This window comes from Mobula hypostoma, chromosome 5 (genome assembly GCF_963921235.1).
Source record: "Mobula hypostoma chromosome 5, sMobHyp1.1, whole genome shotgun sequence".
Taxonomy (NCBI): domain Eukaryota; kingdom Metazoa; phylum Chordata; class Chondrichthyes; order Myliobatiformes; family Myliobatidae; genus Mobula; species Mobula hypostoma.
Window position 1 is genome coordinate 7,015,930 of NC_086101.1, and position 22,696 is coordinate 7,038,625.

The following is a 22,696-nucleotide window of genomic DNA, read 5'->3' on the forward strand; positions in this document are numbered from 1 at the left end:
CCTCCAACAGTTTGTGTGTGTTACTCTGCTCCATATGTGGCCTTCCCAATGTCTTGGACACTCATAACGTGACGTCCCAGCTCTTGTACTCAGTATTCTGACTGATGAAGGCAATCACCTCCTGGTCTCTCTGTTCCACAACACCCTCCAGGGCCCCACCGATTGCTGTGTAAATCCTGTCCCGGTTTCCCTTCCAAAATGCAACACCCTCATCTCTGAATTAAAATGAATTTCCATCCAATGGGCCAGTGACCCAATTAATCAAGATCTCATTGTAATCTTGGATAAACCATGAGCAACAGGGTTATGTAGCAGAAAACACAATACTATGCCACCTTGGGGCATTCTGGAGTTCAGAGATCAATTCCGACACCATCTGGAAGGAATTTGTACGTTCTCCCCATTACCTTGTGCTCCCGATTCATCCCTCAGATTGGGGGAGTGGACAGCAGGGAAAACCATCTTTACTTGCAGTGAGATCTGGAGCAGTTGGGAAAAATGAGCTGAAAAGTGGCAGCTAGAATTTAATGCAGACAAGTGTGAGCTGTTGCACTTCTGTAGGACCCCAGTGTAGGTCTTACACAGTGAATGGTCGGGCACTGAGGACTCTGTTCTGCAGCAGATCTGGGAACACAGGTCCATAATTCATTGGAAGTAGTGCTACAGGTCAATAGGGAAAAAGAAGTATTTGTCACATTGGCCTTCATAAATCAAAGCAATGAATACAGGAGATGGGATGTTACGTTGAGACCTGGTGAGGCCTAATTTGGGGTATTGTGTACAGTTTCAGTCACCTACCCACAGGAAAGATGTAAACAAGATTGAAAATTTACAGGGATGCTGCTGGGACTGGAGGACCTGAGTCATAAGGAAAGATTGAACAGTTTTGTACTTTATTCCTGTAACATAGAAGACTGAGGAGAGATTTTCATAGAGGCATACAAAATTATGTGGGCTATAGATAGGGTAAATGCAAGCAGGCTTTTTCCATGGAGGTTGGGTAGGATTACAACCAGAGGTCATGGGTTAAAGGTGAAAGATGAAAAGTTTAAGGGAAACATGCTGGGAAACGGCTTCATTCAGAGGGTTGTTAGAGTGTGGAACGAGCTGCCAGTGCAAGTGGTACATGCAAGCTCGATTTAAACATTTAAGAGAAGTTTGGACAGGTACATGGAAGGTAGGAGTTGGAGGACGGTGGTCCTGATGCACGTCGATGGGAGCAAGTAGTTTAAATGTTTCAGTACAGACCAGGTGGGCTGAAGGGCCTGTGCTGTTCGTTTCTATCACTCTGTGACGCTTGTACAAAGACATAACGGTTTGTCAGTTAAATGGTCATTGTCTATTGCCCCATGATTAGGCTAGTTTTAAATAGCTGGGGTGCTGATTGGAGCAGGTTATTGGTCTGGGACGGCCTGTTTCATGCTGTATCTAAATAAATAAATAACCTCTTCACTGTCCAACCTGATGGCATGAATATTGACTTCTCTAACTTCCATAAATGCCCCTCCTCCACTTCACAACCCATCCCTTATTTATTTATTTAATATTTTTTTGTTTCTCCCCCACTTTTTTCTCTCTCTCTTATCCCAGTTTGGCAAAAGAATAAATCAAGGAAGGTAGTGCACCCGTGGCTGACAAGAGAAATTAGGGATAGTATCAATTCCAAAGAAGTAGCATACAAATTAGCCAGAGAAAGTGGCTCACCTGAGGACTGGGAGAAATTCAGAGTTCAGCAGAGGAGGACAAAGGGCTTAATTAGGAAGGGGAAAAAAGATTATGAGAGAAAACTGGTAGGGAACATAAAAACGGACTGTAAAAGCTTTTATAGATATGTAAAAAGGAAAAGACTGGTAAAGACAAATATAGGGCCCCTGCAGACAGAAACAGGTGAATTGATTATGGGGAGCAAGGACATGGCAGACCAATTGAATAATTACTTTGGTTCTGTCTTCACTAAGGAGGACATAAATAATCTTCCAGAAATAGTAAGGGACAGAGGGTCCAGTGAGATGGAGGAACTGAGTGAAATACATGTTAGTAGGGAAGTGGTGTTAGGTAAATTGAAGGGATTGAAGGCAGATAAATCCCCAGGGCCAGATGGTCTGCATCCCAGAGTGCTTAAGGAAGAAGCCCAAGAAATAGTGGATGCATTAGTGATAATTTTTCAAAACTCGTTAGATTCTGGACTAGTTCCTGAGGATTGGAGGGTGGCTAATGTAACCCCACTTTTTAAAAAAGGAGGGAGAGAGAAACCGGGGAATTATAGACCGGTTAGCCTAATGTCGGTGGTGGGGAAACTGCTCGAGTCAGTTATCAAGGATGTGATAACAGCACATTTGGAAAGCGGAGAAATGATTGGACAAAGTCAGCATGGATTTGTGAAAGGAAAATCATGTCTGACGAATCTCATAGAATTTTTTGAGGATGTAACTAGTAGAGTGGATAGGGGAGAACCAGTGGATGTGGTATATTTGGATTTTCAAAAGGCTTTTGACAAGGTCCCACACAGGAGATTAGTGTGCAAACTTCAAGCACACGGTATTGGGGGTAAGGTATTGGTGTGGGTGGAGAATTGCTTAGCAGACAGGAAGCAAAGAGTGGGAATAAACGGGACCTTTTCAGAATGGCAGGCGGTGACTAGTGGGGTACCACAAGGCTCAGTGCTGGGACCCCAGTTGTTTACAATATATATTAATGACTTGGATGAGGGAATTAAATGCAGCATCTCCAAGTTTGCAGATGACACGAAGCTGGGTGGCAGTGTTAGCAGTGAGGAGGATGCTAAGAGGATGCAGGGTAACTTGGATAGGTTGGGTGAGTGGGCAAACTCATGGCAGATGCAATTTAATGTGGATAAATGTGAAGTTATCCACTTTGGTGGCAAAAATAGGAAAACAGATTATTATCTGAATGGTGGCTGATTAGGAAAAGGGGAGGTGCAACGAGACCTGGGTGTCGTTATACACCAGTCATTGAAAGTGGGCATGCAGGTACAGCAGGCGGTGAAAAAGGCGAATGGTATGCTGGCATTTATAGCGAGAGGATTTGAGTACAGGAGCAGGGAGGTACTACTGCAGTTGTACAAGGCCTTGGTGAGACCACACCTGGAGTATTGTGTGCAGTTTTGGTCCCCTAATCTGAGGAAAGACATCTTTGCCATAGAGGGAGTACAAAGAAGGTTCACCAGATTGATTCCTGGGATGGCAGGACTTTCATATGAAGAAAGACTGGATGAACTGGGCTTGTACTCGTTGGAATTTAGAAGATTGAGGGGGGATCTGATTGAAACATATAAGATCCTAAAGGGATTGGACAGGCTAGATGCAGGAAGATTGTTCCCGATGTTGGGGAAGTCCAGAACGAGGGGTCACAGTTTGAGGATAGAGGGGAAGCCTTTTAGGACCGAGATTAGGAAAAACTTCTTCACACAGAGAGTGGTGAATCTGTGGAATTCTCTGCCACAGGAAACTGTTGAGGCCAGTTCATTGGCTATGTTTAAGAGGGAGTTAGATATGGCCCTTGTGGCTACAAGGGTCAGGGGGTATGGAGGGAAGGCTGGGGCGGGGTTCTGAGTTGGATGATCAGCCATGATCATAATAAATGGCGGTGCAGGCTCGAAGGGCTGAATGGCCTACTCCTGCACCTATTTTCTATGTTTCTATGTTTCTATGTTTCTATATTTCTCCCTCTGCCCCTCTCACTAAAAATCCTTGCCTGCTGTCCACCCTCCGGGCTCCCCTCCCCACTTCTGTCTCTCCCCAGACTTCCCGTCCCATGATCCTCTCCCTTCTCCAGTCTGGTATCCCTTTTGCCAATCAACTTTCCAGCTCTGAGATTCACCCCTCCCCTCCTGTCTTCTCCTATCATTTTGGATCTCCCCCTCTCCCCCCTACTTTCAAATCTCTCACAATCTCTTCTTCCAGTTAGTCCTGACGAAGGGTCTTGGCCCAAAACGTTGACTGTACCTCTTCCTAGAGAGGCTGCCTGGCCTGCTGCGTTCACCAGCATTTTTTGCGTGTGTTGCTTGAATGTCCAGCATCTGCAGACTTCTTTGTGTTTGCGTTTTAAACACGTCACCTACATTCTCTCCAAATCATTCATATGAATGATGAAAAACAGTGGACCCAGCACCGATCCCTGCAGCACAACCGCTGGTCACAGGACTCCACCCAGACAATTCTGTATCCTATTCCAGATCGTACTGTATCCCATGTGATCTAACTCTCTGCTACCTTGTCAAATCCCTCGCTAAACTCCATGGAGACGATGTCTACTGCACTTTCATCACCTGTTATTTATTTATTGAGATACAGCACGGAATAGGCCTTTCCAGTCCTTTGACCCCCACCACCCAGAAACCCCTGATTTAATCCGAGCCTGACCATGGGACAAGTTACAATGACCCCCACCACCCAGAAACCCCTGATTTAATCCGAGCCTGACCATGGGACAAGTTACAATGACCCCCACCACCCAGAAACCCCTGATTTAATCCGAGCCTGACCATGGGACAAGTTACAATGACCAACCTGCCAACCGGTACGGGTTTGGATTGTGAAACTGGAGCACCTGGAAGAAACTCACGTGGTCATGGGGAACGTACAAACTCCTTACAGGCAGTGACGGGACATAAACCCGGGTTGCTGGTACTGTAAAGTGTGGTGCTAACCACTATGCTACCGTACCGTCCATGCAGAGAACCAAGCTGGGTATCTCTGATTAGTCCTTGTCTTTCCAAATGAATGTAGATCCTGTCTCTCAGAATCCCCTCCATTAATGTACCCTCCACCGACATTAGGCTCACCGGTCTGTACTTCCCCGGCTTTTCCCTCCAGCCGATCTTCAATAGATGTTCAACACTGGTCTCCCTCCAGTCTTCTGACCCCTCACCCACAGCTATTGGTGACACACATGTCTCCAAAATGGGCTCCATACTTTCCTCCTGAGCTTCCCACATTGTCCTGGGATACACTCGATCAGGACCTGGGGATTTATAGACCATTATGCATTTTAGGACCTGCAGCACATTTGCTTCTGTAATGTGGTAGAAAATGAGGTCGATCATTTTCTGTAACACGGGGGAATTGAGGGCCCTGTGGAACTGGTGCAGAAGAGGAGTTGAGAAATAGTGACAGGGAAGATTTATCAGGATACAGGCAAAATGCAGGTAAATGGACTGGGTGGGGGGGGGGCTGATCTGACAGAAACATGTAAGGTTAGGAGGGGTGTAGATAGAGCAGATGGTTGAAATCTTCTTCCCACAGGAGGGGGATCAAATACAAGAGGTCACAGGTCTGAGGAGGGAGGAAGGAGTTTAAAGGTGAGTTTATTTGAACAGTGAGTGGTTGATGTTGGAACTTGCTGCAGAGGAGCTGATGGAATCAAATACAAACGCTGTGTTTACCAGGCACTCAGAAGACGACACTTCAATAGACAAGGCACAGAAGGAGACTGGTCTAATACTGGCCAATGAGGTGAGTGTAGATGGGTAAATAGGTCAGAACAGAGGTGACGGGCCGAAGGGCCCATTTCAATACTGTACAACGATGACTCTGTGACTTTAAATGAACTGAATGACTGAGACCCCACAGCCTCCGGTGCAGAGAATTCCAGACACACCATCCTCTGAGGGTCCACCCCATCCTGAGACAGTGACCCCTGACCCTCGACTCCTCAGACAGGGGAAACATCCTCCCTGCATCCTGCCTGCTGCATTTGGAAAGACAAGGACAGATCAGGGACAGTCAGCACGGTGTTGTGCATGGAAAATCACGTCTCACAAATTCCAGTTTGTTGAAGAGGTGACAGAGAGGATTGACCAGGACAGGGTGGGAGACATTATCCACATAATCTTCAGTAAGGCCTTTGATGGTGATGATAGACCACACTTGGGAGTATTGTGTGCATTTCCGGTTCCCCAACTATGGGAAGATGTCATTACACTTGTCAGAAACTTCAGAAGGCTGTAACAATGGCTGGAGGGCCTGGGAGAGACTGGATAAGCTGGGGCTATTTCCCTGGAGCGATGGATGTTGAGGGGTGACCCCATTTCGAGGTATATAAAATCATAAGGGGCAGATGTAAGGTGTAGGCTCACGGTCTTTTTGCCATAAACGGGGAGTCCAAAACCAGAGGGCAGAGAGGGAAGGTGAGAGGGGAAAGTTTTTTAAGGGAGCTGCAGGGCAACCAGTGACCAATCGGCATCTGGGATTGATTAGGAAGAGCAAATTAAAGGAAGACAGCAGCCATCGTCTGAGTGGACATCGTCAGAGTGGTGATCTTGAGGCTTCAGCTCTTTGAGGCTTCCACAGAGAGAAAAAAAATAAAAGGCATCTAAAAATGTAAACACAAGGAATTCTGCAGATGCTGGAAATTCAAGCAACACACATCAAAGTTGCTGGTGAATGCAGCAGGCCAGGCAGCATCTCTAGGAAGAGGTACAGTTGACGTTTCAGGCCAAGACCCTTTGTCAGGACTAACTGAAGGAAGAGTTAGTAAGAGATTTAAAAGTGGGAGGGGGAGGAGAAGATCCAAAATGATAGGAGAAGACAGGAGGGGGAGGGATGGAGCCAAGAGCTGAACAGGTGATTGGCAAAAGGGATATGAGAGGATCATGGGACAGGAGGCCCAAGGAGAAGGAAAAGTGGGAGAGGGGGGAAAACCCAGAGGATGGGAAAGGGGTATAGTCAGAGGGACAGAAGGAGAAAAAGGAGAGTGAGAGAAAGAATGTGTGTATATGAATAAATAACGGATGGGGTACGAGGCAGAGGTGGGGCATGAGCGGAAGTTCGAGAAGTCAATGTCCATGCTATCAGGTTGGAGGCTTCCCAGACGGAATATAAGGTGTTGTACCTCCAACCTGAGTGTGGCTTTATATTTACAGTAGAGGAGGCCGTGGATAGACATATCAGAATAGGAATGGGACGTGGAATTAAAATGTGTGGCCACTGGGAGATCCTTCTTTCTCTGGCGGACAGAGCATAGGTGTTCAGTGAAACGATCTCCCAGTCTGCGTCGGGTCTCGCCAATATATAGAAGGCCACATCGGGAGCACCGGATGCAGTATATCACCCCGGCTGACTCACAGGTGAAGTGTCGCCTCACCTGGAAGGACTGTCTGGGGCTTACACCTTACACTTCCTCCCTTACCACCATTCAGGGCCCCAGACAGTCCTTCCAGCACCCCTGTGGCCATCCCCCTCAACAACAGGTATATCACTCTGGATACTGTCCAGGGGGGATGACCTAACAGAGGCAAGTCACAGTGGTCGGGTCCCGGGTACTGAGTCTGCCTCTGTGACTCAGAAGGGAAGGGAGAGAAGAGGGATGCTGTGGTGACAGGGGATTTGTTAGTTGGGGAAAAGGTCAGGAGGCTCTGTGGGTGAGAACGAGATTCCCAGATGGGATGTTGCCTCCCGGGTGTCAGGCTCTGGGATATCTCGGATTGAGTCCTCAGCATTCTTAAGTGTGAGGGTGAACAGCCAGAAGTCATGCTCCATATTGATACCAAAGATATGGGTAGGATGAGTGACGAGGTTCTGCAAAGGGAGTTCAAGGCGTTAGGTGCTGAGTTAAAGGGCAGGACCTCCAGGGTTGTGATCTCAGGATTGGTCTCCGTGCCAAGTGCTGGTGAGGCCGGAACAAGCAAGATTATACAGTTTAATATGTGACTAAGGAGTTGGTGTAGGAGGGAGGGCATAAGAATTTTGGATCATTGGGCTCCTTCCAGGGAAGGTGGGTACTGTACAGAAGGGAGAGTTTGCACCTGAACTGGAGGGGACTAATATCCTGGTGGGAAGGTTTGTTAATGCTGCACGGTGGAGTTTAAACTGGAGTTGTAGGGGGGTGGGAACCAGAGTGCCAGAATAGTTAGTTGAGAGGTTGTGGAAATAAGTCCTCAGACAAAGTTAGGAATCAAAAGGTTGAGCATGGTGCAACTAGTGTCCTGAGCTGCGTATATTTCAATGCAAGAAGTATCGTAGAAAAGGTGGATAATAGTGTTGAAGATGAGGTAACTGGTTTACAACCAGGCAGTGTGTCGTGAGGAGAGGCTGTTGATAGGGCAAAATTGTATTCAACAGAATGATTTGCAACGTAAAAGGCGGACAAAATTGGAAAAGGTCTGAAGGTGTTGTATCTGAATGCACGCAGTATACGGAACAAAGTAGCTGAACTTGTAGTTCATCTACTTGTAGTTGTGGACGGGTCGTATTCCGCATGGAGGTCGGGGACCAGTGCTGTGCCTCAGGGATCTGTTCTGGGACCCCTACTTTTTGTGATTTTTATAAATGACCTGGGTAAGGAAGTGGAGGGATGGGTTAGTAAATTTGCTGATGACATAAAGGATAGGGTGTTGTAGATAGTGTGGAGGCCTGTCAGAGGTTACAGCAGGACATTGATAGGATGCAGAACTGGGCTGAGAAGTGGCAGATGGAGTTCAACTCAGATAAGAGTAAAGTGGCTCATTTTGGCAAGTCAAATATGACGACAGAATACAGTATTAATGGTAAGACTCTTGGCAGTGCGGAGGATCAGAGGGATCTTGGTGTCTGAGTCCATAGGACACTCAAAGCTGCTGCGCAGTTTGACTCTGTGGTTAAGAACGCATACAGTGCATTGGCCTTCATCAATGGTGGGATTGAGTGTAGGAGCCGAAAGATAATGTTGCAGCTGTATAGGACCCTGGTCAGACCCCACTTGGAGTATTGTGCTCAATTCTGGTCGCCTCACTACAGGAAGTTCGTGGAAATCATCGAAAGGGTGCAGAGGAGATTTACAAGGATGTTGCCTGGATTGGGGACTATGCCTTATGAGAACAGATGGAGTGAACTCGGCCTTTTCTCCTTGGAGCAACGGAGGATGAGAGGTGATCTGATAGAGGTGTACAATATAATGAGAGGATCATATGGATAGTCAGAGGCTTTTTCCCAGGGCTGAAATGGCTCATACCAGAGGGCCTAGTTTTAAGGTGCTTGGAAGGAGATGCAGAGGAGATGACGGGTTGGTTTTTCATACGCAGAGAGCGGTGAGTGCACGGAATGGGCTGCTGGCGGCGTGGTGGAGGTGGAAACAATAGGGTCTTTTTAGAGACTCCTGGTTGGATACATGGAGTTTCGAAATATAGAGGGCTATGGGTAAGCCTAGGTAGTTCTAAGGTAAGGACATGTTCGGCACAGCTTTGTGGGCCGAAGGGCCTGTATCGTGCTGTAGGTTTTCTATGTCTTTTTGTTTCTACATCCCACAGAAGTATTCTAAAGGCAATATGTGGCTAACAAGAGAAGTCAAAGCCAACATAAAAGCCAAAGAGAGGGCATAAAAGAGAGCAAAAAGTAGTGGGAAGTTAGAGGATTAGGGAGCTTTTTAAAGGCAGCTAAAAAAGTCATTAAGAAGGTAAAGAGGGAATAGAAAATTAAGTTAGCCAATAATATTAAAAAGGATAACTCACCCTCTCCCCCTTCTTTTCGGAGATGGATGGCTGATATGACCTCAGTCATACAGATGGAGAAACTTAGGTTCTTGAAAACCAATTCAATTAAAAAAATTTTGGCTATCTGGGGTCCATTCCTTGCCTACCTGAACCATTTCCCCCCAGCTGATTTCTCACAGCTCTCATTTGAGATTTAATGTTTTGTATTTTTGAGCACTTTGTACAATACAATAAGCTTCCCTCTAATGTAATATCCCTTTTTTTTTGCTTATTTCATTTTCACAGTTGTTTGAGCTGGTATGTTCTTGTTGATTTCTTTGTTTTTTTTTGAAAATTTTGAAAATACAGTATAAAAAAAGGATAACAAAAGTTTCTTCAGATATAGAAAGTTTAAAAGACCATAAGATATAGGAGCAAAATTAAGCCATCTGCCCATCAACTCTGCTCCGCCATTCAATCGTGGCTGATCCTTTTTTTATCTCCTCCTCAACCCCAGTTTCCATCCTTCTCCCCGTAACCTTTGAAACCATGTCCTTTCAAGTACCTATCAGTCTCTGCCTTAAATACACCCAACGACCTGGCCTCCACAGCTGCATGTGGCAAAAAATTTAACAAACTCACCACCCTTTGGCTAAAGAAATTTCTCCACATCTCTGTTTTGAAAGGGCTCCCCTCTATCCTGAGGCTGTGCCCACTTGTCCTGGACTCTCCCACTATGGGAAACATCCTTTCCACATCCACTCTGTCTAGGCGTTTCCACATTCGAAAGGTTTCAATGAGATCCCCCCCTCATCCTTCTGAATTTCAGCGAGTGCAGGCCCAGAGCCGTGAAATGTTCCTTGTATGATAATCCTTTCATTCCTGGAATCATCTTGTGAACCTCCTCTGGAACCTTTCCAATGCCAGCACATCTTCCTCAGATGAGGTGCCCAAAACTGTTCACAATATTCAAGGTGAGGCCTCACCAGTGACTTATAAAGTCTCAGCATCACATCCCTGCTCTTGTATTCTAGACCTCTTGAAATGAATGCTAAAATGGCATTTGCCTTCCTCACCACTGGCTCAACCTGCAAGTTAACCTTTACGGTGTTCTGCACAAGGACTCCAAAGTCCTTGTGCATCTCAGATTTTTGGATTTTCTCCTCATTTAGAAAATAGTCTGCGCATTTATTTCTACCACCAATGTGCATGACCATGCATTTTCCAGCATTGTACTTCATTTGCTCCTTTCTTGCCCTTACTCCTAATCTGCCCAAGTCCTTCTGCATCCTACCTGTTTCCTCAACACTACCTGCCCATCCACCAATCTTTTTATCATCTGCAAACTTGACAAAAAGCCATCTATTCCATCATCTAAATCATTTATACACAGCATAAAAACAAGTGGTCCCAACACCGACCCCTGCAGAACACCACTAGTCACTGGCAGCCAACCAAAAAAGGATCCTTTTATTCCCACTCACTGCCTCCTACAAATCAGCCAATGCCCTAACCATGTTAGTGACTTTCCTGTAATACCACAGGCTCTTAACTTGGGAAGCAGCCTCATGTGTGGCACCTTGTCAAAGGCCTTCTGAAAGTCCAAATATACAACATCCACTGCAGACCCATTGTCTATCCTACTTGTAATCTCCTCAAAGAATTCCAGCAGGTTTGTCAGGCAGGATTTTCCCTGAAGGAAACCATGCTGACTTTATACTATCTTTTCTTGTGTCACCACGTACTCCAACACCTTATCCTTAACAATTGACTCAAACATCTTCCCAACCACTGAGGTCAGCCTAACTGGTCTATAGTTTCCTTTCTGATTCCTTCCTCCTTTTTTAAAGAGTGGAGTGACGTTTGCAATTTTCCAGTCCTCTGGCACTATGCCAGAGTCCAATGATTTTTGAAATGCCACCATAATCTCTAATGCTGCCTCTTTCAGAACCCTAAGGTGCAGTTCCTCTGGTCCGGGTGACTAATGAACCTTTAGGTCTTTCAGCTTTTTGAGCACCTTCTCTCTTGTAATAGTAACTGCACTCACTTCTCTTCCTTCACACCCTACAACATCAGGCACACTGCTAGTGTCTTCCACGGTGAAGACTGATGCAAAATACTCATTTAATTCATCAGCCATCTCCTTCTCCCCTGTTATTATTTCTCCTGCCTCATTTTCTAGTGGTCCTATATCCACTCTCATTTCTCTTTTATTTTTAACATACTTGAAAAAAATTTTACCATCCACTTTGGTATTATTTGCCTGCTTGCTTTCATATTTCATTTTTTTCCCTTCCAATGATTTTTTAGTTGCTCACTGTAAGTTTTTAAAAACTTCCCAATCTGCTATCATCCCACTAATTTTTTGTTTGTTGTCTGCTCTTTCTTTTGCTTTTACAATAGCTTTGACCTCCCTTGTCAGCCATGGTTGTACGATTTTACCATTTGAGTATTAAGGGAGAGGAGGTGTTCGAGTTGTTAAAATACATTAGGACGGATAAGTCCCCGGGGCCTGACGGAATATTCCCCAGGCTGCTCCACAAGGCGAGGGAAGAGATTGCTGAGCGGAGCCTCTGGCTAGGATCTTTATGTCCTCGTTGTCCACGGGAATGGTTAGTTGAGATAGTCTGGGTAATTATAGACCAGTGAGCCTTATGTCTGTGGTGGGAAAGCTGTTGGAAAAGATTCTTAGGGATAGGATTTATGGGCATTTAGAGAATCATGCTCTGATCAGAGACAGTCAGCATGGCTTTGTGAAAGGCAGATCGTGTCTAACAAGCCTGATAGAGTTCTTTGAGGTGGTGAATAGGCATATAGATGAGGGTAGTGCAGTGGATGTGATCGATTTTGACAAGGTTCCACATGGTAGGCTTATTCAGAAAGTCAGAAGGCATGGGATCCAAGGAAGTCTGGCCAGGTGGATTCAGAATTGGCTTGCCTGCAGAAGGCAGACGGTCGTGGTGGAGGGAGTACATTCAGATTGGAGGGTTGTGATTAGTGGTGTCCCACGAGGATCGGTTCTGGGACCTCTACTTTTCGTGATTTTTATTAACGACCTGGATGTGAGGGTAGAAAGGTGGGTTGGCAAGTTTGCAGACGACACAAAGGTTGGTGGTGTTGTAGATAGTGTAGAGGATTGCCAAAGATTGCAGAGAGACACTGATAGGATGCAGAAGTAGGCTGAGAAGTGGCAGATGGAGTTCAACCCGGAGAAGTGTGAGGTGGTACACTTTGGAAGGACAAACTCCAAGGCAGAGTACAAAGTAAATGGCAGGATACTTGGTAGTGTGGAGGAGCAGAGGGATCTGGGGGTAGATGTCCACAGATCCCTGAAAGTTGCCTCACAGGTGGATAGGGTAGTTAAGAAAGCTTATGGGGTGTTAGCTTTCATAAGTCGAGGGACAGAGTTCAAGAATCGCGAGGTAATGATTTAATCAATTTCCCCCTGGGATCAATAAAATATGACTATGACTAGCTCTATAAAACTCTGGTTAGGCCACACTTGGAGTACTGGTCGCCTCACTATAGGAAGGATGTGGAAGCATTGGAAAGGGTACAGAGGAGATTTACCAGGATGCTGCCTGGTTCAGAGAGTATGGATTATGATCAGAGATTAAGGGAGCTAGGGCTTTACTCTTTGGAGAGAAGGAGGATGACAGGAGACATGATAGAGGTCTACAAGATAATAAGAGGAATAGATAGAGTGGATAGCCAGCGCCTCTTCCCCAGGGCACCACTGCTCAATACAACAGGACGTGGCTTTAAGGTAAGGGGTGGGAAGTTGAAGGGAGATATTAGAGGAAGGTTTTTTACTCAGAGAGTGGTTGGTTCGTGGAATGCACTGCCTGAGTCAGTGGTGGAGGCAGATACACTAGTGAAGTTTAAGAGACTACTAGACAGGTATATGGAGGAATTTAAGGTGGGGGCTTATACGGGAGGCAGGTTTTGAGGGTCGGCACAACATTGTGGTCCGAAGGGCCTGTATTGTGCTGTACTATTCTATGTCTCTGTCTATGTCTATCTTACCCGGCAATTTGTAATCGTGCAACAAGATCATCCACTTTATTTCTTATACTATGTGCATTTAGGTGCAACACCTTGAGGACTGTATTTGCTATTCTTTCTGATTCTGCATCCCTGATGTTTTGATACTCAGCCTGTTGGCTGCAACTGAGTCCCATCACCTGCCTGCCCTTCCTGACAGTCTGACTGCACGCTGTCTTTACATTTTTACCATCCATCCTATCCTGAGTCCCTTCACTCTGGCCCCCTCCCCCCACTACCAAATTAGTTTAAACCCTCCCCTACAAACCTGCCCACGAGAATATTGGTCCCCCTCGGGTTCAGATGCAACCCATCACTTTTGAGCAGGTCATACCTCCCCCAGGAGGATCCCAATGACCCAAGAACCTGAAACCCTGTCCCTGCACCAGCTTCTCAGCCACACATTTATCTGCCAAATCATCCTGTTTCTACCCTCACTGGCGCGTGGCACAGGTAGCAATCCAGAAATTAGTACCCGGGAGATGCTAATTTCTGGATTAGAGAGAGGCAAGAGTGGATATCGGACTGCTGGAAAATAATGCTGGAGGGGTAGTAATGGGGGACAACGAAAGTGTGGATGAACTGAAGACGTATTTTGCATCAGTCTTCACTGTGGAAGAGACTAGCAGTATGGTGGAAGTTACAGGTGTTAGGCGGCATGCTGTGCGTGAAGTTAGCATTACTAGAGAACAGGTTCTTGGGAAACTGAAAGATATTAAGGTAGCTGTCACCTGGACTAGATGGTGTACATGCCAGAGTTCTGAAAGAGGTGGCTGAAGAGATCGTGGAGGCATTAGTAATGATCCTTCAAGAATCAGTGGACTCTGGAGTGGTTCTGGAAGACTGGAAAGTTGCAAATGTCACTCCACTGTTCAAGAAGAGAGAGGCAGAATAAAGGAAACTCTGGGCCAGTTAGTCTGACCTCATTGGCTGGGAAGATGTTGAAGTTGATTATTAAGGAGGAGTTGTCAGGGTACTTGGAGGCAAATGATAAAATAGGCCATAGTAAGCATGGTTTCCTCAAGGGAAGATCTTGCCTGACAAATCAGCTGGAATTCTTTGAAGAAATAACAAGCCAGATAAACAAAGTAGAATCAGTTGATGTTGTGTACTTGGATTTTCAGAAGGCCTTTGACAAGGTGCCACACAAGCTCCGAGCCCACGGTATTACAGGAAAGATCCTAGCCGAGACAAAGCAGTGGCTGATTGGCAAGAGGCAAAGAGTGGGAATAAGGGGAGCCTTTTCTGGCTGGTTGCCGGTGGCTAGTGGTGTTCCACAGGGGTCTGTGTTGGGACTGATTCTTTTCACATTGTATGTCAATTATTTGGATGAGAAAATTAATGGCTTTGTTAAAAAGTTTGCAGACGATATGTAGATAGATGGAAGGGCAGGTACTATTGAGGAAGTAGAGAAGCTGCAGAAGGACTTAGTTTTGGAGAATGGGCAAAGAAATGGCAGATGGAATACAGTGTCAGGAAGTGTATGGTTATGCACTTTGGTAGAAGAAATGTAAGGCTTGACTATTTTCTAAATGGAGAGAAAATATAAAAAAACTGAGGTGCGAAGGGACTTGGGAGTCCTTGTGCAGGATTGCCTAAATGTTGATTTGCAGATTGAGTCTGTGGTGAGGAAGGTAAATGTGATTTTAGGATTCATTTCAAGAAGACTAGAACATTAAAGCAAGGATGTAATGTTGAAACTTTATAAAGCACTGGTGAGGCCTCACTTGGGGTATTGTGAGCAGGTTTGGGCCCTTTATCTTGGAGAGGATGAGCTAAAACTGGAGAGTGTTCAAAGGAGGTTCATGAAAATGATTCCAGGGTTGAATGGCTTGTCATATGAGCGGCGTTTGATGGCTCTGGGCCTGTATTCACTGGAATTCAGAAGAATGAGGGCTGATCTCATTGAAACCTATCGAATGGTTAAAGGCTTTGATAGAGTGGATATGGAGAGGATGTTTCCTATGGTGAGAGAGTCTAAGACCAGAGGACACTGTCTCAAAATGGGGAAGCATTCTTTTAGGACGTAGATGTGGAGGAATTTCTGTAGCCAGAGAGTGGTGAATCTGTGGAATTCTTTGCCACAAACTGCTGTGGAGGCCAAGTCGTTATGTATATTTAAGGCAGAGGTTGATAGATTCTTGATTGGTCAGGGCATGAAGGGATATGGGGAGATGGCAGGAGATTGGGGTCGAGAGGAAAATTGGATCAGCTATGCTGAAATGGCGGAGCAGATTCGATGGGCCAAATGGCCTAATTCTGCTCCTATATCTTAGTCTTATAGTCTATGGTTTAATTAAAATATTTTAAAATAAATTTAGACAGGTACACGGATAAGAAATGGTTAGAGGGATATGGGACAAACACACGGAAATGGGGCTTACTCAAGAAGACATCTTAGCCCGGATGGATGAGTTGGGCCATGGGTTCAACATCTACCAAACCCCTTCCCAGATCATCCTCCTGAGGAATCTCACCCTGGAGTCTGACTGTGAACTGTTGGTGTGACGTCAGTTCAGAGGGCAGTTCAGTGCCACAAAAACAGGCAGATTGGATAAAGGTGGCAGATTTCATTCTTAAACGTAAATTTGTGTCTACGTCTCTGACGATGTGTCCCAGTCTGCTGGTGCATCTGGGTATTTATCACTGTTGTTGTTGTGTGTGTGTGTGTGTGTGTGTGTGAGTGTGTGTGTGTAATGCTGTGCAATGCTGAGGCTCTGACTACAATCCATCAATTGTGCTTGCGCATGTGTGTGAGGGAGATTTGCCAGGTGGTTACATGATCTTCTCCCATCGTTCACCGAGGTCAATGCTGATCGGTGTGTCCGGGCTCAGTCTGACGATGCTTCAATGTGGTGACAACAGGAGTTCTGCAGATGCTAGAAAAAGCAGGCCAGGCAGCATCATCTCTAGGAAGAGGTACAGTCGACATTTCAGGCCGAGACCCTTTGTCAGTACTAACTGAAGGAAGAGTTAGTAAGAGATTTGAAAGTGGCGGGGGGAGGGGAGATCCAAAATGATAGGAGAAGACAGGAGGGGAAGGGATAGAGCCAAGAGCTGGACAGGTGATTGGCGAAGGGGATATAAGAGGATCATGGGACAGGAGGTCCGGGGGGGGTGCGGGAACCAGAGGATGGGCAAGGGGTATAGTCAGAGGGACAGAGGGAGAAAAAGGAGAGAGAGAGAGAAAGAATGTGTGTATAAAAATAAAAAACGGATGGGGTATGCGGGAGAGGTGGGGCATTAGCAGAAGTTAGAGAAGTCGATGTTCATGCCATCAGGTTGGAGGCTACCCAGACAGAATATAAGGTGATGTTCCTCCATCCTGAGTGTGGCTTCATCTTTACACAATGTGGTGGTTTGATAACAACAGTGAGACTCGCGAGTCCAGCAGGGGGCAGAGCTGAGTCAATCAGACTGCGGTCACGGACAGGTCAGACACGGTGAGTGGCACGAAGGACTGGTGTATTTTTCTGACAATCCCTGTCACCACAGTGATACCAGATTTTATCCCCTTTAATATCATTCATTGAATGTTAATTCCAGAGCTACTGTGTTGGGATTCAAACTCATGCATTGGCGTATTTGTCCAGTGTGAATGGGATCAGGATGCAGTGGTTCACATAACAGTGCCGTGTATTGGTTGTATGTTGCCCCTGTGTCAGTCTGTTCAGGGATTTGACATCTCCAGCTGACCATGTGACAGTGATGCTTCCCAACAGGTGGAGTTGGTGCCGGAATTATCTTCAATTCCGACAACCCAATCAGAGGCATGAGCAGGCCACAGTGACGAGGTTTCCAGCAGGTTTGCGACACTTATTTAAAAGTACAGAAGGGACAAGTGGAGCGGCCACTGTCGGGGCGACCATTGTTGGGATTAGGTCAGTGGTGAGAGTAGGAGTGTCAGGCTTTGGCTCAAAGGAGGCTTCATCGTTAAAAGAGGCATTTCTCTGGGTAAGCTTCTGTTACAGTTCCCTTTTTTTTCTCTTACTGTACCTCATGTAGTAAATGGCTGTTGTGTGTTCTTCATGCTGGATGTTGGAGTCCTGGGAGACCAGAGTCTCCCAGTGAACACCATCTGTGTGAAGTGCATCCGGTTCCAGCTCCCTGAAGACTATATTAGGGATCTGGAGCAGCAGCTGGATGACCTTCGGATTGTAGAGGAGAGTGAGGAGATAATTGATCTGAATTACTGGAAAGTAGTCACCACAAAGTTGCAGGAGGTGAGTAGCTGGGAGTCTGTCATGAGAAATGGAAATGTAAATAGGCAGTTAGCGCAGTGAAAAGAGGTCCTGGAAAGAGAACTTAGAGAGCTAGGTAGAAAGTTGAGAAGTAATTTCTCGATTGCTGCCTGTACCACGCACCAGTGAGGGTAGAAACAGGATGATTTGGCAAATTAATGCATGGCTGAGAAACTGGAGGAGGGGGCAGTGCTTCAGGTTCTTGGATCATTGGGATCTCTTCTGGGGGAGGTATAACCTGTTCAAAAGTGACAAGGTGCACCTGGACCTGAGGGGAATCAATATTCTCGCAGGCAGGTTTGTGAGAGCTGTTGGGGAGGGTTTAAACTAATTTGGCAGGGGAGTGGGAAATGGAGTGAGGGGTCTCAGGGTAGGATGGACGGTAAAAAAGCAAAGATAGCCTGCAGTCAGACTGTCAGGAAGGGCAGGCAGATGACAGGTCATAATTGCAACCAGCAGGGTGAGTATCAGTGCATTAGGGATGAAAAATCAAAAAGGGTAGCAAATGCAGTACTCAAAGTGTTATATTTCAATGCATGGAGGATAAGAAATAAGGTGGATGATCTTGTTGCACGATTACAGATTGCCAGGTATGATGTTGTGGCCATCACTGAATCGTGGCTGAAGGATGGTTGTAGTTGGGAGCTGAATGTCCAAGGTTACACATTACATCAGACTGACAGGAAGGTAGGCAGAGGGGGTGGCATGTCTCTGCTGGCAAAGAATGGCATCAAATCAGTAGAAAGATCTGACATAGGAATGTAAGATGTTGAATCCTTGTGGGCTGAGTTAAGAAAATGCAAGGGTATATACAGGCCTCCCAATAGTAGCTGGGATGTGGAACACAGATTACAAGAGAATAGGAGAGAATTCAAAATGCAGAGAATCAAAGGGACTTGGGAGTCCTTGTGCAAGATACCCTAAAGGTTAACCTCCAGGTTGAGTCGGTTGTGAAGAAGGCGAATGCAATATTGGCATTCATTTCTAGAGGTATAGAATATAAGAGCAGGGACGTGATTTTGAGGCGCTATAAGGCATTCGTGAGACCACACTTGGAATATAGTGTGCAATTTTGTGCTCCTTCTTTTAGAAAGGATATATTTAGAAAGGATTCAGAGAAGATTCAGGAGAATGATTCCAGGAATGAAAGGGTTAGCGTATTTGAAACATCTGGCAGCTCTTGGGCTGTATTCCCTGGAGTTCAGGAGAGTGAGGGAGGATCTCATAGAAACATTCTGAATGTTAAAAGGCCTGAACAGATTAGATGTGGCAAAGTTATTTCCCATGGTAGGGGTTTCTAGGACAAGAGGGCACGACTTCAGGATTGAAGGACGTCCTTTTATAACTGAGATGCGGGGCTGGCTGGTGGTACAATGACATCGGTGCTGGACCCGGGAGCGGAGGTTCCCGGGTTCGAAACCAGTCGGGTCCGCTCCCGAGTACGCCTTCCATCTGTGCCATGTTGAGTGTCGAGATCGCAACTCGACCTCGTAAAATAAAAGGAAAAATATTGTGAATATGTCTGTGTGAGGAGTGACACGCCACACAGTCTCCCTCTCGCTCCGCGCCTTGTAAAAAGCCATGAAAAAGACATCATCATGGATGCACGCACACACGCAGACGCGCATGCACGCACACGCACAGAAAAAAGAACTGAGATGCGGAGAAATTACTTTCATGAGAAGGCGGTAAATCTGTGGAATTTCTTGCTACGAGTGGCTATGGAGGCCAAGTCATTGGGTGTGTTTAGGGCAGAGATAGATAGGTTCTTGATTAGCCAGGGCATCAAAGGGTATGGGGTGAAGGCAGGGGAGTGGGGATGACTGGAAGAATTGGATCAGCCCATGATTGAATGGCGGAGCAGACTCGATGGCCCAAATGGCCTACTTCTGCTCCTTTATCTTATAGTCTAATATGGAAAAGGCATGTCAGAAGGGCAATGTTATGATCGTCATGGGAGATTTTAATATGCAGGTCCATTGGGAAAATCAGATTGGAAATGGATCTCAAGAGAGGGAGTTTGTTCAATGCTTAAGAGGTGGCTTTTTAGAGCAGTTTGTCGTTGAGCCTACTAGGGGATCAGCTCTACTGGATTTGGTGTTATGTAATGAACCGGAAGCGATTACTGAGCAGGCAGTGATTACAAAATGATTGAGTTCAACTTGTAATTTGATAGGGAGAAAGTAAAGTCCGACATAGAAGTATTACAGTGGAGTAAAGGAAATTACAGTGGTATGAGAAATCTGTTGACCAAAGTAATTTGGAAGGATTTGGTGGCAGGGATGACAGCAGAGCAGCAATGGAGTGAGTTTCTGGGAAAAATGAAAAGTGCAGGATGGATGTATTTCAAAAACAAAGAAATACTCAAATGGTAAAATAGAACAAGGGAATCAAAACTAATGTAAAACCAAAAGAGAGGGCATACAACAAAGCAAAAAGAGTGGGAAAAGATAACTGAGAAGCTTTTAAAACCCTGCAGAGAGCAACTGAAAGAATCATTAGGAGGGAAAAGATGAAATATGAAAGCAAGCCAGCAAACAATATCAAATTGGACAGTAAAAGCTATTTCAAGTATGTAAAAATAATAGAGAATGGATGTAGGATTGCTAGAAAATGATGCCGGAGAAGTAATAACGGGGGACAAGGAGGTGGCAGAAGAACTAAGTGAGTGCAGTTAATTTTACAAGGTAGAAGGTGCCCACAAAGCTGAAAGACCTAAGGGTACATAAATGACCCAGACCAGATGAACTGCACACTTGGGGTCTGCAAGAGGTAGTGGTACAGATTGTGGAGCCATTAGTAATGGACTTTCAAAAATCATTTGACTCTGCTATGGTCCCAGATGACTGGAATATTGCAAAAGTCACTCCACTCTTTAAGAAAGGAGGAAGGCAGCAGAAAGGGAATTATGACCAGTTAGCCTGACTTCAGTGCCTTGGAAGATGTTGCAGTCAATTGTTAAGGATGAGGTGATGGAGTACTTGGTGACGCAGGACAAGATGGGACAAATGCAGCATGGTTCCTTAAGGAAAAATCTTGACCGACAAACCTGTTGGAATTCATTGAGGAGATTCCGCATAGGATAGATAAAGGGGATGTTGTATATATGGATTTTCAGCAGGCCTTTGACAAGTTGCCAGATGAAGCTACTTACCAAGTTAAGAGCCCATGGTATTACAGGAAAGTTACTGGCATGTTTAGAGCATTGGCTGATTGGTAGGAGGGCGCGAGTGGGAATAAAATTATCACATCCTAGTTGGTTGCCTGTTGGTGTTCACAGGGGTCGGTGTTGGGACCACTTCCACTTATGCTGTGTATAAATGACTTACGAGGGGTGATTGATAAGTTCATGGCCTAACATAGAAGGAGATGGGTTATACAGCTCTCGTTACATTCACGTGCAGTTCAACTCTTTGAGTGATTATGCAGAAAGTTTGAAGTTAATAACTTTTGTGGTATTTCTGTTTCAGATAATTGAAAATTGCAAGTAAGCACTGTCTGAGAAAATGGACCTTACGCCACGAAATTATCAACACCCTCGTAGATGATGGGATGGATGGCTTTTTTGCTATGTTTTCAGCTGATGGTGGAAGGGCAGGTCGTGTTGAGGAAACAGATAGGCTGCAGAAGGACTTAGGCAGATGAGGAGTATGGGCAAGAAAGTGGCAAATGAAACACCATGTTGGAAAATGATGCTCATGCACTTTGGTAGTAGAAATAAATCTGCAGACTATATTCTAAGTGGGGAGAAAATCCAAAAATCTGAGATGCAAAGGGACTTGGGTGTCCTTGTGCAGAACACCCTAAATGGTTATCATACGAGGAACGTTTGACATTTCTGTACTCACTGGCATTTAGAAGGATGAGGGGGATGTCACTAAAACCTTTCGAATGCTGAAATGCCTAGACAGAGTAGATTTAGAAAGGATGTTCCCCATGGTGGGGAATCTAGGGCAAGAGGGCACAGCCTCAGGATAGAGGGAGATCCATTTAAACAGAGATGCGGAGAAATTTCTTTAGCCAGAGGGTGGTGAATTTAATGAATTTATTACCACAGGCAGCAGTGGAGGCCAGGTCATTGGGTGTACTTAAAGCAGAGCTCGACAGATTCTTGATTGGACATGGACATGGGCATTGGACATTGGACGTGGCATCAAAGGTTACAGGAAGAAGGCCGGGGAGAGGGGCTGAGGAGGGGAAGAAAGGATCAGCCATGATTAAATGGCACAGCAAACTCAATGGGCCAAAGAGACTAATTCTGCTCCGATGTCTTATTGTCTATAGTTTCCCATCAGCCTATAATTACAGCCATATTTTGTGTCTAATTATAACTTAGTTGTATCTCATAAACAAGAACAAATGAATCTTATGTTTTACCTTGTTTAATGCTGTCAATCACTTCTTCCGACACTATGTCAAGCAAATAGGGGTGATCGAATTTTTCAACCAGTAGGGCACCACCTCTCACTGACAATGCCCGGCTATTGTCACTGATCCTGTAAAAATTATACAGATGCTTATAAACTAAGCATCAGTAATATTTGAACTATTTTATAAATTCAGAGTGTTTCATTAAAGACCATGTCCTACCTTCTCTTCCGACGAGCTTCCTCCTGAAATAAATAAAACACAGATCTCAATTGATTGAGATGGACCATCGGCATCCCGACAGCAGGAATCTGAGCCAAGTTACTACAAGCTGCTGAAAATTCCCACTAAACTCATTCCCACTGACACGAATGGAAAAAGAGGGTCATTGAACCATGGGGGAAAGTACAAGGAATGTTTATGAGAATTATACCATAACTGAGAGAAGGAACTTACATGGTTGTGTATTTTTATCTGGATATGATGTCAGGGAGGATCAAAGGGAGGAATTTAAGATTCTGAATGGATTTGATAGAAAATATTTCTGCTTGGGCAGAGACAAAAAGTCAAAGATAAAACATCAGTTAGTCGTTAATAAATTCCACAAGAAACGTGGTGAAGAGAACGTGGAACTCAC

General features: G+C 45.4%; 1 protein-coding gene across 3 annotated transcripts in view; it reads right to left on the reverse strand.

Moving 5' to 3' along the window:
- The window catches only part of LOC134346087 (nuclear factor 7, brain-like), a 33,018-nt gene that overhangs the window by 2,959 nt on the left and 7,363 nt on the right, over positions 1-22,696 (reverse strand). For 2 of the 3 annotated variants that reach the window (XM_063047390.1, XM_063047391.1), the window contains 2 exons: positions 22,282-22,304; positions 22,069-22,187 (listed from right to left, as the gene is read on the reverse strand). In XM_063047390.1, coding sequence (XP_062903460.1) covers positions 22,069-22,187; positions 22,282-22,304 — 142 coding nt within the window. Of the gene's footprint in view, positions 1-4,804; positions 4,984-22,068; positions 22,188-22,281; positions 22,305-22,696 lie in introns of all 3 variants that reach the window. The other variant, XM_063047389.1, reaches the window with a different exon arrangement.